General features: G+C 68.1%; 1 protein-coding gene across 1 annotated transcript; it reads right to left on the bottom strand.

Annotated features, from left to right (window-relative positions):
* Positions 1-1,870: 1,870 nt before the first annotated feature.
* PYGM (glycogen phosphorylase, muscle associated) lies at positions 1,871-14,026 on the bottom strand. The gene is made up of 20 exons (XM_068998161.1): positions 13,784-14,026; positions 12,811-12,912; positions 12,463-12,541; positions 11,870-11,973; positions 11,502-11,633; positions 10,486-10,597; positions 10,007-10,089; positions 9,472-9,615; positions 9,293-9,385; positions 8,919-9,065; positions 7,538-7,701; positions 7,149-7,263; positions 6,119-6,220; positions 5,717-5,864; positions 5,103-5,161; positions 4,729-4,870; positions 3,872-4,079; positions 3,150-3,284; positions 2,854-2,920; positions 1,871-2,243 (listed from the first exon to the last, which is right to left on the bottom strand). The coding sequence occupies exons 1-20, from the start codon at positions 14,024-14,026 to the stop codon at positions 2,091-2,093; spliced, it is 2,532 nt and encodes an 843-aa protein (XP_068854262.1). The 3' UTR covers positions 1,871-2,090.
* Between the last annotated feature and the right edge of the window lie 629 nt (positions 14,027-14,655).

The raw sequence follows: 14,655 nt of genomic DNA, 5'->3' as shown, positions 1-14,655 counted from the left end.
GGGCTCTCAAATCCCGGGGATCCCCAAAACCCTGAGACCCCCCCCCCAAACCCCGAAGTCCCCCCAACCCTCAGGGACCCCCCAAAACCCCCGGACACCCCCGGGACCCTCCCAAAACCGGCGCCCCCCACACCGAAGGCATCGACGCAGCCCCTCAGAAGCTCGTCCAGGGTGGGGGCTTGGTCCAGGTCCAGGGAGCTGCTCATGGTGGGACCCCAAAACTGGGAGGGGGGGATCGGGGATGGGGTCAGCACCAGGGACCGGCCCGGACCCCCCAAACCGGAGCTGGGGGGGCCCGAGGGGTCCCCATGTCCGTCCTGAGGGTCCCTTGGGCACCAAGGGGGTGTTTGGGCGAGGGGGCCTGGAGGGGCCTGGGGGAGTCCCAGTTTGGGGGATCGGAGGGTCCTGGGGGTCTCCTGTAGGTCCCAGTTTGAGGGTCTGGTTTGGGGGGGCTTGGAGGGATTTGGGGGGGGTCCCAGTTCGGGGGTCCCGGGGTTCCCAGAGGTCCCGATTTGGAGGCACCGCGGGATCTCTGCCTTGGGGGGGGGTCTCGGTTTTGGGGTGCCGGGGTCCCCTTCGCTCCCCTCTCCCTTCCCCCCCCCCCCGGACGGGCTCTTGCCCAAGCGCTTGCACAATTTTGGGGGGGCTCGGGGGGGGCCCCAAACCCTCCCGGACCCCCCAAATTCCCTCCCCCGGGTGCTGCACACCCCGATAAGGCGGCGCTTCCTGACCCCCAATTCCGGAGCGTCCCAGTGCTGGGGGTGGACACGGGACTGGGGGGGGAACTGGGAGAGACTGGGACATACTGGGGAGAGACTGGGAGACACTTGGGGAGGCTTGGGGGGATACTGGGAGCACCGGGACTGCGCTGCCCCCGGGATGAGAGGGAACTGGGAGCACTGGAATGAGGGGTGCTGGAGAAACTGGGACCACTGGGATAGGGTTATCCCGGGAAACTGGGACCACTGGGAGCACTGGGAAGGGGCTCTGGGGAGACACTCGGGGGGGTGCCGCACTCCCCCGCGCCTCGCTCCGACTCCCCCCCGACCTCGAGACCCCCTGGGACCCCTCGGGACCCCCCCGGGACCCCCCCAGCTCGGCCCCACCTGCTCCGGCGGCCGCGGCGGTGGCGGGGAGGACGCGGCGAGGGGCGGGGGCGGGGCGGAGCCGGAATTTGGGGGGGGTCGGGGGGGTTTGGGGGGTTCCCGGGGGGGGCGGGGGGCGGAGCCGGGCGGGTTTGGGGGTTCCTGGGTGGGGCGGGGGGAGGGAAGTGGTTTGTGGTTCAACAGAAAGGCGGCGGCGGCAACGCCCGGGGGAGGGGGCGCGGCCCCAAAACCGCTCCCAGACCCCCTGGAGCCCCCCCGGTCCCCCCCTACCCAGGACCACCGCGACCCCCCAGATCCCTCCTCAACCCTCCAACCCCCCCCCGGAACCCCAAATCCCCCCGAGCCCCCAAATAATCCCCGACGATAATCAGCGAATTTGTGTCATTTTGAAATTTTCCTTTATTTATTTTCTTGAATTCCTTTATTTTCTTTATTTTTTTAGGGGGGAACGCCCCCATTTCCGCCCCAGTTCTCCCATTAAGGCCCAGAGTCCCCACCCAGCTCCCGCAGAGGGGGATGGGGGGGAGGGGAGACCCCCACCCCCAAAAAAGTGGAAAAACAACCAAATGAGCCCCAAAACTGCCCCAAAACTCGGGGATGCCCCTGACCCCCCCGGGGAGAGATTTGGGGGGCTCAGGGCAAGGCACGTGTTGGGGGGTCCGGGAACAGTTGGGGACCCCTCCCCCAAATTACTGGAGTGGGATTTGGGAAGGATTTGGGGGGGCTGAAGACACACGGGGGGTATCCCGAGGTGGGGGGTGGGTTACGCGTTCGGGGGGTCCCGGGGGGATTTCCAGAGGGTTCCCGGGGGGGTCCCCCACTACTCCCGGGGGTCTCCGGGCGCGGGGATTCGCTGCCGGGTGCGTTCTGGGGGGAATTTGGGAGATTTTGGGTGAGGGGGATTCAGCCGTGCCCTGTACAGGGGAGTTCCAGGGAGGAGGGTTCCGAGGGGGTTCCCGGGTTCGGAGGGGGGGGGGGTCCCCGTTATTCCCGGGGGTCGTCGGGGGCGGGGATGCGCTGCCGGCTGGGCTCGCAGCCCCAAATCTCCCGCGCGTACTGAGCGATGGTCCGGTCACTCGAGAACTTCCCGGCGGCCGCCACGTTCCGGATCACGGTCCGCGTCCACTCCCGAGGGTTCTGGGGTGTCCACGGGGGGTCATCAGGGCGGGGGGGACCCCCAAATGCACCCCCCGGAACCCCCCCCCACCCCCGCCTGGCTTCTCTCAACCCGCTGTGTTCCCTCCCCCCCCCCCCCCCCGCCGTGTGTCCCAGTGGGGTTTTGGGGTCCCCCGCCTGCCCCCCCTTCCCACCCCCTGGACAATTGGGGACCCCCCCGAGCCAATCGGTGCCTCCCCATTTCCTTCTCAGGGGGGTTTGGGGACCCCCCGGCAGCTCCCTTGGGTTTAGCGACCCCCCCCCCAAAAAATCCCCTGTCCCCCCTCCCCAGGGTTTTGGGGACCCCCCGAAACCTCGCCGGGGTTATGGGGAGGGTCCCGTCGGGTGCGTCACTTGGGGGGGTCCCTTTTGGGGGGCTCCTTTGGGTTTTGGGGGCGTCATTTTGGGGAGGGTTCCTTCTGGGGTGTCTCTAAGGGGGTCTCTTTTGGGGTGTCAGTTTGGGTGGGGTCTCTTTGTGAGGCTCCCTTAGGCCGCCCCTTTTTGGGGTCTCTTAAGGGGTCTCTTTTAGGGGGGTATCGCTTTGTGGGGGGGTCCCTTTTGTAGGGGTCCCTTTTTGGGGAGGGGTCGCCACCTTGTAGAGGGCGCTGACTTTCTCCTGGCACTTCACGTACGCCTCATAATCCGCGAACACCTTAAACCTGGGGGGGGGGGGGGGGGGGGGAGAAACGGGAGGGGTCACGGGGGTTGGTCCAAGTGTCCGGGACCCCTCCCCAATCGCGATATGAACCTCGACATCTCACATCAACCCCCACCCCTCCATCCCCTGCCACCCTCACCCCCCTCCCGGCAGACCCCAAACCTGCTGCCCCCTCCCCGCTGGACCCCCTCTATCGCGACTCCCCCGCCGCGCAGGGCGCCTGTCGCGACCTGTCGTGGTTCATGAGCATGTTGACGATGTCGCGGAACAGGTCGGGCTGGCGGGGGCTGAAGAAGCCAGAGCTGAGCTGGTCCACGGCCTGGCGGAGCTCGGGCAGGCGGTCGTAGTACTCCTGTGCCCGGTACCTGGGGGGGCAGGGAGGGTTGGGGGGTCCTGGGGGGTCCCGGGGAGATTCTGGGGGAGTTTGGGGTGGGTTTGAGGGGGTTTTGGGGGGCTGAGCCCGTCCCTGCCCCTGGCAGAGCTCAGGCAGGAGGTTGGAGAATTCCTGGGCAGGTGGGCAAGGGGTGGGGGGAGTTAGGGGGGTACAGGGGGGTTGGGTGGGGTCAGGGGGTCCCCCCAACTCTCGGGACCCTCCCTCGTCTCCTCAGCTTTGTGCTCATGGGGGTCTCTGGGTGTCCTGGGGGTCCTGAGTGACCAGAGGAGGGGGTCAGTGGGTCCCGGGGTGTCATGGGGTGGTCAATGGGTGCTGTGGGGAGATCCCAGGTCACCACAGAGGTGCCGTGGGGTGGTCAGTGGGTGCCGTGGGGGTCCTGGGTCACCACAGAGGTGCCGTGGGGTGGTCAGTGGGTGCCGTGGGGTGGTCAGTGGGTGCCGTGGGGGTCCTGGGTCACCACAGAGGTGCCATGGGGTGGTCAGTGGGTGCCGTGGGGTGGTCAGTGGGTGCCGTGGTCACTCTGGGGGCGCAGTGGGGGGGTGCCCCCGGGACCCCCACCCCTTCCTGTCGAGCGCCTCGACGTCGGGCACCCTCATGCCGAAGATGAAGAGGTTCTCCTCGCCCGCCTCCTCGGCCATCTCCACGTTGGCCCCGTCCATGGTGCCGATGGTCAGTGCCCCGTTGAGCATGAACTTCATGTTCCCCGTGCCCGACGCCTCCGTGCCCGCCGTGGAGATCTGCTCCGACAGGTCCGCGGCCGGGATCACTGCGGGGCGATATGGGGCCGTATCGGGGAGATATCGGGGTGTACTGGGTGATATCAGGGTGATATCGGAGGGATATCGGGGATATCGGGTAGTATTGGGGTGATATCAGGGGATATCGGGGTGTATTGGGTGATATTGGGGGGATATCGGGGGAATATTGGGGTGTATTGGGGTGATTTGGGGGGATATTGGGGTGTATTGGGTGATATTGGGGTGATATTGGGGGATATCGGGGGAATATCGGGGATATTGGGATGTATTGGGGTGATACCGGGTGATATCGGGGTGTATTGGGTGATATTGGGGGGATATCGGGGGAATATTGGGGATATTGGGGTGTATTGGGGGATATCGGGGTGTACTGGGGTGACATCAGGTGATATTGGGGGGATATCGGGGGGATATCGGGGGAATATCGGGGGGATATCGGGGTGCCATGGGCCGGAGCAGGGTAACGGGGCTCTCTTGGGGTGCCCAGCTCTGTACCTGGGGTGCCCAGGGTGGTTTTGGGGCAGATTTTTGGCCAGCGACACCCGGAGGTTCTCCAGGAACAGAACCCGCAGGGGGGATGGGTCGGGGGGGGGGGGGGTTTGTTTTGGGTTCAGGGATGTTTTTGGGGATCGGGGCGGGGTTTTTGGGGTCCCCCACCCTTCTCGGCCAGCGACACCCGGTAGTTCTCCAGGAACAGCACCCGCAGCCGGTCGCCCACGGCCGGGTCCTGGTTGACCACGTCCCCGATGGCCGTCACCAGCCGGATGATCATCTTGGCCATGTGGTACCCGGGGGCGGCCTGGGGGGCACCCCAAAACACTCAGAGACCCCAAAAACCCTCAGGGACCCCCCCCCGCCCACCCCCCGAGACCTCTCAAACCCACCAGGAACCCCCCACCCCAAACCCAAATGGAGCCCCCTCAGGAGCCCCTCAAATTCCCACCCTGAATTCCCCCACCAGGAACCCCCAAAACCTCCCTGACCCCCCCCCCCCCCAAAAAAAAACCCCAAAACTCCCAGACCCCCCTCACCTTGCCCCCGATCATGATCGTTCGGGGCACGAAGGGTTTCCCGGGGTCCTTCTTGATCCCTGAAATTGGGGAGGGGACCCCAAAATATTGGGGGGGGGGAAGGGGGGGGAAGGAATCAGGGGAGACCCCCCGAAATCAGGGAAGGGGAGGGGGGATCTGGGGGTCTCCGGGGGTGTCCCCTCCATTTTTGGGGTGGGATTCGTGGTTTTAGGGGGCACTGGAGATGCAGCTGGGGCAGGGGGGTCTAAGGGGTTCTGGGGGGTCCTGCAGGCAGTTTGGGGGGGGGTCGCAGGGGGATTTGGGGCTCTCTGGGGACCCCCACTCACGGTTGTAGAGGGCGATGACGTGCAGGAATTTGGGGAGGGGTCCCGGGGGCTGCTTTCTCAGGGAGTTTTGGGGGGCTCTGGGGGGGGTCTCCCCAGGTGGGGAGGGGTCCCGGGGGGGTTTTGGGGACCCCCACTCACGGTTTTAGAGGGCGATGACGTGCAGGAATTTGGGGAGGGGTCCCGGGGGCTGCGTTCTGGGCGTGTTTTCTCAGGGAGTTTTGGGGGGCTCTGGGGGGGTCTCCCCAGGTGGGGAGGGGTCCCGGGGGGGTTTTGGGGACCCCCACTCACGGTTGTAGAGGGTGATGACGTGCAGGCAGTTCAGCAGCTGCCGCTTGTACTCGTGGATCCGCTTCACCTGCACGTCGAAGAGCGAGGCCGGGTTCACCCGGACGCCCGACACCTTCTCCAGGTACGCCGCGAACTTCAGCTTGTTCTCCTGGCATGTGGGGGAGGAAAAAACGGGGGGTGGGGGCGCGCCCGGGACCCCCACGGCACCCCCTGAACCCCCCCCCCCCCCCATCGCACCTGGTCCAGGTGTGACCCGAGCGTCACCGTGCTCACCTGGGATGAGGAAGGGGTTGCTGAGACACCCCCCCCCCACCCCGGGTGGCCCTTGGGAACCCTCCGTGGACCCCCCCAGACCCCCCGCGACCCCTCAACCCCTCTGGGCCCTCCCCCAGCCCCCCGTACCTGCTTGACCTTGGCCACGTCCCGGATGAAGCTCTCGTCGTCCACAAAGTCCTGGAGCCGCCGCAGCTGGTCCAGGTCGGACACAAAATCCTCCCCGATGCGCTGGGAGAGGGAGGGAGGGAGCCCAGGTGAGCCCGGGTGAGCCCGGGTGAGCTCAGGTGAGCCCGGGTGAGCCCAGATGTGTCCAGGTGAGCCCCAGGTGAGCCCAGGTGAGCCCAGGTGGTCCCAGGTGAGCCCAGGTAAGCCCAGGTGCGTCCAGGTGAGTCCCAGGTGAGTCCCGGGTGAGCCCCAGGTGTGTCCAGGTGAGCCCCAGGTGAGTCCCGGGTGAGCCCCAGGTGTGTCCAGGTGAGCCCCAGGTGAGCCTAGGTGAGCCCAGGTGTGTCCAAGTGAGCCCCAGGTGAGCCCAGGTGTGTCCAAGTGAGCCCCAGGTGAGTCCCAGGTGGTCCCAGGTGAGCCCAGGTGAGCCCCAGGTGAGTCCCAGGTGAGTCCCGGGTGAGCCTAGGTGAGCCCAGGTGTGTCCAAGTGAGCCCCAGGTGAGCCCAGGTGTGTCCAGGTGAGCCCCAGGTGAGTCCCAGGTGGTCCCAGGTGAGCCCAGGTGAGCCCCAGGTGAGTCCCAGGTGAGTCCCGGGTGAGCCCAGGTGAGCCCAGGTGTGTCCAGGTGAGCCCAGGTGTGTCCAGGTGAGCCCCAGGTGGTCCCGGGTGAGCCTAGGTGAGCCCAGGTGTGTCCAAGTGAGCCCCAGGTGAGCCCAGGTGTGTCCAGGTGAGCCCCAGGTGAGTCCCAGGTGGTCCCAGGTGAGCCCAGGTGAGCCCCAGGTGAGTCCCAGGTGAGTCCCGGGTGAGCCCAGGTGTGCCCAGGTGTGTCCAGGTGAGCCCCAGGTGAGCCCAGGTGAGCCCAGGTGTGTCCAGGTGAGCCCCAGGTGAGCCCAGGTGTGTCCAGGTGTGTCCAGGTGAGCCCCAGGTGAGTCCCAGGTGGTCCCGGGTGAGCCCAGGTGAGCCCCAGGTGAGCCCAGGTGTGTCCAGGTGAGCTCACCTGCGCGATGACCTCGGCCAGGCCGGGGTTGCACATCACCAGCCACCGCCTCGGGGTGATCCCGTTGGTTTTGTTCTGGAACTTGTGGGGCTCCAGGTCATAGAAATCCTTGAACCTGGTGGGGGGGACACAGTGGGGACACCCAGGGATGGGGGCGGGGTCATGAGGGGGCTGCGGGGGGATTTGGGGACCAGATGGGACCAGGGGGAATTTGAGGCCTGGGGGAGCCGAGGGGGATTTGGGGGCCGGGAGGGATTTGGGGGTGACCCTACACGGGCTGTCCCCAAGGATCCGGGAGCAGAGGAAGGTGCCACCATCGGTGGTGGCACAGCGGGATACGTGGGGAGTGCGGGGGGATTTGGGGAGATCGGGGGGTGGGGGGCTCGTACACGCTGTCCTTGAGGATCTGGGAGTGGATTTCGGCCACGCCGTTGACCGCGTGGGCGCCCACGATGCACAGGTGCGCCATGTTGATGCGCTTGACCGCGCCCTCCTCCACCAGCGACATCCGGCGCAGCCGCTCGTGGTCCCCGGGGAACGAGGCGTACACGCGCTGGGGGAGGGGAGCACGGCGGGCTGGGGGGGACACCGGACCCCCAGAGACCCCCAATGCCATCCCCAGGGACACCGGACCCCCCAGAGATCCCCCAATGCCACCCTCAGGGACACCGGACCCCCAGAGACCCCCCAATGCCACCCCCAGGGACACCGGACCCCCCAGAGATCCCCCAATGCCACCCTCAGGGACACCGGACCCCCAGAGACCTCCAATGCCACCCCCAGGGACACCGGACCCCCCAGAGACCCCCCAATGCCACCCCCAGGGACACCGGACCCCCCGGAGACCCCCAATGCCACCCTCAGGGACACCGGACCCCCCAGACATCCCCCAATGCCACCCTCAGGGACACCGGACCCCCCAGAAATCCCCCAATGCCACCCTCAGGGACACCGGACCCCCCAGACATCCCCCAATGCCACCCCCAGGGACACCGGACCCCCCAGAAATCCCCCAATGCCACCCTCAGGGACACCGGACCCCCCGGAGACCCCCAATGCCACCCCCAGGGACACCGGACCCCCAGAGACCCCCCAATGCCACCCTCAGGGACACCGGACCCCCCAGAGATCCCCCAATGCCACCCTCAGGGACACCGGACCCCCCAGAAATTCCCCAATGCCACCCCCAGGGACACCGGACCCCCAGAAATCCCCCAATGCCACCCTCAGGGACACCGGACCCCCCGGAGACCCCCAGTGCCACCCTCAGGGACACCGGACCCCCGGAGACCCCCAATGCCACCCCCAGGGACACCGGACCCCCGGAGACCCCCAATGCCACCCCCAGGGACACCGGACCCCCAGAAATTCCCCAATGCCACCCCCAGGGACACCGGACCCCCCAGAGATCCCCCAGTGCCATCCCCAAGGACACCGGACCCCCAGAGACCCCCCAATGCCACCCCCAGGGACAGCAGAGTGACCCCTCCCCAAAAGTCACGCGCAGGGGGTGGAGGAAAAGGGGTGGAGGGTTCATTCTACCCCCCGTGCCCCCTCCTTGGACCCCCCCTCTGCCCCCCCATTGCCCCCCAAGGCACACCTGGGGGGGGGGGGGGCTCCCCACCCCCAACCCACGCAGCGATCTGAGCCCCACCCGCCCCCCGCGTGTTTCCCCCCCTCAAACTCCTGCGTGTCCGAGCTCGTCGTTGCCCCCAAGACCCCGGGGGGGGTCTCTGCCCCTCGCGACCCCCCCGGGCCCCCAAAACGCACGTCCAGGAAGCGCTGGTTGATCTCGTAGATGAGCTGCAGGTGCCGCGGCAGCAGCGACTCGAGCAGGGGCACGGGCCAGCGCTCCAGCGCCTCGGGCAGCACCGTGTGGTTCGTGTAGGCGCAGGTGCGCACCGTGATGTCCCAGGCCTGGGGGTGGGGGGGGGGGGACACACACGTGGGGACACCCCCGGAGTGACCCACACTGACCCACGGCCCCCCCCATCACCGGCAGAGCCGCCCCCACCCTCGTTGCACAAGGGGCGGGGTGGGGACACAGAACGCGCGAGCCGCGGGTTTTGGGGACCCCCCCCCCCCCCGCCCCCACCGCGGTGTGGGAGGGTCTTGATGTGCCCCCCCACCCACCCCGCGCCCACCTCATCCCATCCCATCCGCTCCTCGTCCACCAGGATCCGCATCAGCTCCGGGATGGCCAGCGAGGGGTGGGTGTCGTTCAGCTGGATCGCGACCTGGGGGGGACACGGCGGGTGGGGGTCAGGGGGGGGGGTCAGAGCGGGGCTTTGGGGGTGCCCCCGGGGGGAGTTTCGGGGTTCACCTTGTCGGGGAAGCTGCCGAAGGACGTTCGCACGGGGTCGCGGCAGCCGAATTTGGCGGATTTGAAGCGCCGGACGATGTCGTGGAGCGTGGCCGCCACCACGAAATATTCCTGCTTCAGCCGCAGCTCCTTGCCCTCGAAAAACTGGGGGTACCCCCCCCCCGTGAGACCCCAAAAGTGCCTCCCCAAACCCCTTCCCCTCCAAAAACTGGGGTTCCACCTCGTAAGACGCCCCCATAGGGACGCCCAGGACACCCCCCCCACACACACACACGCTTTTTTTTGGGGTATTTTTTATTTTCTCTACCAGGTTTTGGGATGCCTCCCCTCCTCCCCGAGGTCTCTGCCCCCCCGCAGGCCCCCCAGGACCCCCCCAGACCCTCCCAGACCCCCCCATTATCGCCGGGGTACAGCACGGGGGAGATGTTCTCGGCCAGATTTGGGGTCCCCCTGCTTCCCCGGGGGTCCCAGCGCCCCCAGACCCCACGCGGGCCCCCCAGCCCCCCCGGGCCCCCCAAGCCCCCCCAGTTCTCACGTTATCGTTGGGGTACAGCACACGGGAGATGTTCTCGGCCAGGTTTCGGTCCAGCACGGCCTGGACGTACCCCCCGACATTGACTGGGGGGGACAGCGGGACTCAGGGGGGGTCCGGGGGGGTCTCCGAGGGTGAGGAGGCCCCGGGGGGAGCTTAGGGATGAGGAGTTTGTTGGGGAGCAAGGGGGGGTTTGGGGGCGCGTTCCTTTGAGGGGCATTCGGGGGTCTGGACAATGTTTGGGGGTGCGGGGGGGGGGTCCCTGGGTGGAGCTGGGGGGGTCTGGGGGGGCATCACCGCCCTAAGAGGAGAATTTGGGGATGCGGGGTGGGCAAAGATGGGGGAGGGGAACAAGGCGGGGCTGGGGAGGATCAAGGGGGGGATTTGGGGGGTCTGAGGGGTGGGGGGCATCCCCAGGGAGGGGATTTGGGGTGCCGGGGGCGGGGGGGGGGGTGGATTTGGGGGGCGTTGAGGGCACTCACAGTCCTTGAGGTTGAAGTCGTTGGGGGCCCGGGCTGACCAGAGGCGCAGGGTGTTGACGGTGTTGTTGCGGTAGCCGGGGACGGGGGTGTCATAGGGCACGGCCAGCACCACCTGCGTGTGACACGCGCGTGTGCAAGGGCCCCCGACACTCACGGCACCCCCCACTCTGTCCCTGCACGCTCACCTGCGTGTGCAGCCACCGCCCCCCGCTCACACCTGCGACACCTGTGCCACCCCCGTGCCACCCCCGTGCCACCCCCGTGCCCTCACCTGCGTGTCCATCCACCTGCTGTGTTCTCCCTGCCCTCTCACACACCCGTAACTGCCACCTGTGCCCCCCCTGTGCCCCCCGTGTGCCCCACCTGTGCCCCACCTGTGCCCCCCCGGCCCCTCACCTGCGTGTCCATCCACCTGCTGTGTTCTCCCCGCCCTCTCACACACCCGTAACTGCCACCTGTGCCCCCCCTGTGCCCCCCCTGTGCCCCACCTGTGCCCCCCCTGTGCCCCACCTGTGCCCCACCTGTGCCCCCCCTCTGCCCCACCTGTGCCCCCCCAGCCCCTCACCTGCGTGTCCATCCACCTGGGCTGTGCTCTGTGACCCCTGTGCCCCACCTGTGCCCCACCTGTGCCCCACCTGTGCCCCCCTGTGCCCACCTGTGCCCCCCTGGGCCTCACCTGTGCCCCTCCAGCCCCTCACCTGCGTGTCCATCCACCTGGGCTGTGCTCCGTGACCCCTGTGCCCCACCTGTGCCCCACCTGTGCCCCACCTGTGCCCTCCTGTGCCCCACCTGTGCTCCTCCAGCCCCTCACCTGCGTGTCCATCCACCTGGGCTGTGCTCCGTGACCCCTGCGCCCCACCTGTGCCCCACCTGTGCCCCACCTGTGCCCCACCTGTGCCCTCCTGTGCCCCACCTGTGCTCCTCCAGCCCCTCACCTGCGTGTCCATCCACCTGGGCTGTGCTCCGTGACCCCTGTGCCCCCCTGTGCCCCCCCTGTGCCCCCCCCAGCCCCTCACCTGCGTGTCCAGCCACCTCGCCCCGCCCGGCCCGTGCTCCACGCGGCCGTAGAAGTGCACCGGGATCGTGTACTCGGGTCTCGCCTTCTCCCAGGGGTTTCCGTAGCGCAGCCAATCGTCGGCTTCTTCCACCTGCGGGGACCCCGAAACACCTGAGACCCTCCCCCCCCCCCAGGTCCTCCCCGAGGGACCCCCCAAGGACCCCCAAACCCGTCCCGCGCCCCCCCCCAATCGTTGTTCTCCTCCACGGGGAGAGCGCCCCAAAACCCCCGCCAGGGACCCGCGGGGACTTGATGACCCCTGGGGTCCCCCCAGCCCCCTCAGGACCCCCCTACGACATCTGTCGCCCCCCGGGGACCCCCCCGCACCTGCCACCCCCCCGCGATTCGCTGGTTGAAGATCCCGAACTCGTAGCGGATCCCGTAACCGTAGGCGGCGAGTCCCAGGGTGGCCATGGAGTCCAGGAAACAGGCTGGGGACACAGGGGACACCGGGGGGTCACGGGGGGCACCGAGGGGACGCGGGGGACATCGGGGGGTCCGGGGCATTCGGGGGGGACACGGGGAGGGTCATTGAGGGACGAGGGACATCGGGGAGGGGACACCGGGAGGGTCCCGAGAGTCCCAGCGTGGCCACGGAGTCCTGAGGGGACAGAGGAAGTCAGGGGAGGGGACACCGGGGGCATTTGGGGGGGTCGGGGGGACATTGGGGACACCACGGGGATATGGGGGGGGCGCACAGGAGCATCTCGGGGAGATCCCAGTGACTGGGACCATCCCGGGGCCGGGGGTGTCACCGAGCGTGGGGGGGAGGGGGTGGGGTGGGGTGGGCATCAGGGACATCCCGGGGACCATCAGGGAGATCCCAAAGATCGGGGTGTGACTGGGAGGGGAGGACAACGGTGACATCGTGGGGACCCCGCCAGCCTCTTGGGGACCCCCCTGGTGTCACCCCCCCGCACCTGCCAGCCGCCCCAGGCCACCGTTGCCCAGCCCCGCGTCCTCCTCGATCTCCTGCAGCTCCTCCATGTCCAGCCCGAGCTGGGGTGGGGGGGGGGGGGGGGGGACGGGACAGACAACAGAGGAGAGGTTGGGGGGAGACCCCAAAACGTCCCCATTCCCCTCATTCCCCCCCCTCGTCCCCTCTGTACGCCCCCTCCCCCCATTTCCCCTCCACATTCCCCCGCATCCCACCCCCAAATCCCGCCGCACCCCCAGGGACAGCCCGGCATCGCAGCCCCTCTGCAGCGTCCACGGCCCCTCCCCAGCCCCCCCGGACCCCCCCCAAGCCCCCCGCGCCCCCTCCCCACCTGATAGAGCGCCTCGTCGCAGCCGCTCTGGAGCCCCAAATTCACCATGGTGTTGGTCAAGGTGCGCCCCATGTAGAACTCCAGGGACAGGTAATAGATGCGCTGGGAGGGGGGAGCACGGGGGGTCAGGGGGGGTCACGGCCACCCCCGCGCCCCCAGGATACCCCCCTCCCCCTCCCCAAAAGGCCCCGCCGCCCCCCCCCGCTATCTGGTGTCGGGATTAAATGGCAGCGGCCGGGTCAGCGGGAAAGGTCAGGATAAATTTAACCGGGTGGGGGGGAAGGAAGGAAGGACCCCCCCCCACCCCGAGTCCTGACCCCCCCCCTCCCCGAAATGTATCCCCAAACTTGCATTAACCGGGTGGGGGGGAAGGAAGGAGACCCCCCCACCCCGAGTCCTGACCCCCCCCCTCCCCGAAATGTATCCCCAAACTTGCACTCCCAAAATCCGCCCCTCCCAGACCTGAGACCCCCACAAACCTGCAGCTCCCAAACCCACAGCCCCACCCCCCCAAGACTCCTGGCGACCCCCCCACACTGGGGTCATTCTCACAGTAGCACTGCTGGGCACGGAGCCCCCCCAGGACCTCTCTAGAAACCCCCAGGACCCCCTTTTCCCCCACTTTGGGGTGCCTCTGTTACAGAACTGTTGGGTCTGCAGCCCCCAGACCCTCTCAGGACCCCCCAGACCCCCCACTTTTGGGTCCTTCTCATTGCAGCACTGCTGTATGTGCAGCCCCCAGACCCCCTCAGGACCCCTCAGAGCCCCCCCCAGGACCCCTCTTTTCCCCACCTTGGGGTCCCTCTCGTAGTGACACCGCTGCCTGCCCGGTCCCCAAGCCCCCTCAGGACCCCCAAACCCCCCACCTTGGGGTCTTTCTCCTGGTGACACTGCGGGGTCTGCAGCCCCCAGACCCTCTCAGGATCCCCCCAGACCCTCTCAGTCCCCCCCTAGGACCCTCAAGCCCCCCCACCTTGGGGTCTTTCTCGTAGTAGTACTGCTGTGTCCGCAGCCAGCGCCCCACCAGGTGGTCGCGCACGGTGTGCGCCAGCGCGAAGTAGTAGTCGCGCGATGTCGCGACATTGCGATCCTTGACGAGGGTGAAGTGCAGGTGCCGGTTGAAGTTGCGCTTCAGCTCCCCCACGTTCTCGGGCCCCGCCAGCCCCCGCACGCTGATCTGCCGCCGCCGGTCCTCGTCGCTCAGCGGTCGCGACATGGCGACAGAGATGGGGGGGGAGGGTCGCTGGAGAATCGGGGGACGCTTTAGGAGTCTCTGGGTATCAGGGGATGGGGGGGTCCCAGGGGTGCGGAGCTCGGGGGGCTCCGGGGATGCTGCACGCGGCTGGGGGGTCCTGGGGGGCTCCGATTCGGGGGGGAGGGGGTCCGGCTTTGGGGGGGTGCGCGGGGATCCGGGCTCGGGGGATCCGGAGGGCTCCGGATTTTGGGGCCTCAGGACTTGGGGGGGGGCTCCGGGCCGGGGGCGGCGGCAGCGGCGCCCCGGCCGCTATGAACACGGGGCTGATTTATTATTCATGAGGGGGGCGGAGCTCGAAGGACGCCACGCCCCAACACCGGCGTGCACCCGTTATACATCGTTAAATATTCATAAAGGGGCGGAGTTCGAGGGGCGACACACCCCCGCGTGCTCGTTAATTATTCATGAGGGGCGGCGCTTGAGCCGCGCCCCCACGGTCCGACAGCGCCCCCTGCGGGATCCGCGCATCCCCCCCAGACCCCTCCCCAAAACTGGGGGGTCCCGAATGGCCCTGGTGGGGGGGGGGGGTCGGGTCTCTCTCTGTGTGTCCCCCCCGCCCCCCCACGCGAGGCTCTCCATGCCCCCCACCC

The sequence above is a fragment of the Aphelocoma coerulescens genome, chromosome 31, assembly GCF_041296385.1.
Source record: "Aphelocoma coerulescens isolate FSJ_1873_10779 chromosome 31, UR_Acoe_1.0, whole genome shotgun sequence".
NCBI classification, from domain to species: domain Eukaryota; kingdom Metazoa; phylum Chordata; class Aves; order Passeriformes; family Corvidae; genus Aphelocoma; species Aphelocoma coerulescens.
This window is presented reverse-complemented; position numbering and strand designations above follow the sequence as displayed.

What these genes read in the sequence shown, in the direction of transcription:
- PYGM (XM_068998161.1), bottom strand. Translation starts at nt 14,026, where the DNA reads ATGTCGCGACCGCTGAGCGACGAGGACCGGCGGCGGCAGATCAGCGTG. An exon ending in CGAGGTGGCTGGACACGCAG is followed by an intron (nt 10,598 to 11,501) that starts GTGAGGGGCTGG and finishes TGTCACACGCAG; the next exon opens with GTGGTGCTGGCCGTGCCCTA. An exon ending in AGCGGATGGGATGGGATGAG is followed by an intron (nt 9,066 to 9,292) that starts GTGGGCGCGGGG and finishes CCCCACCCCCAG; the next exon opens with GCCTGGGACATCACGGTGCG.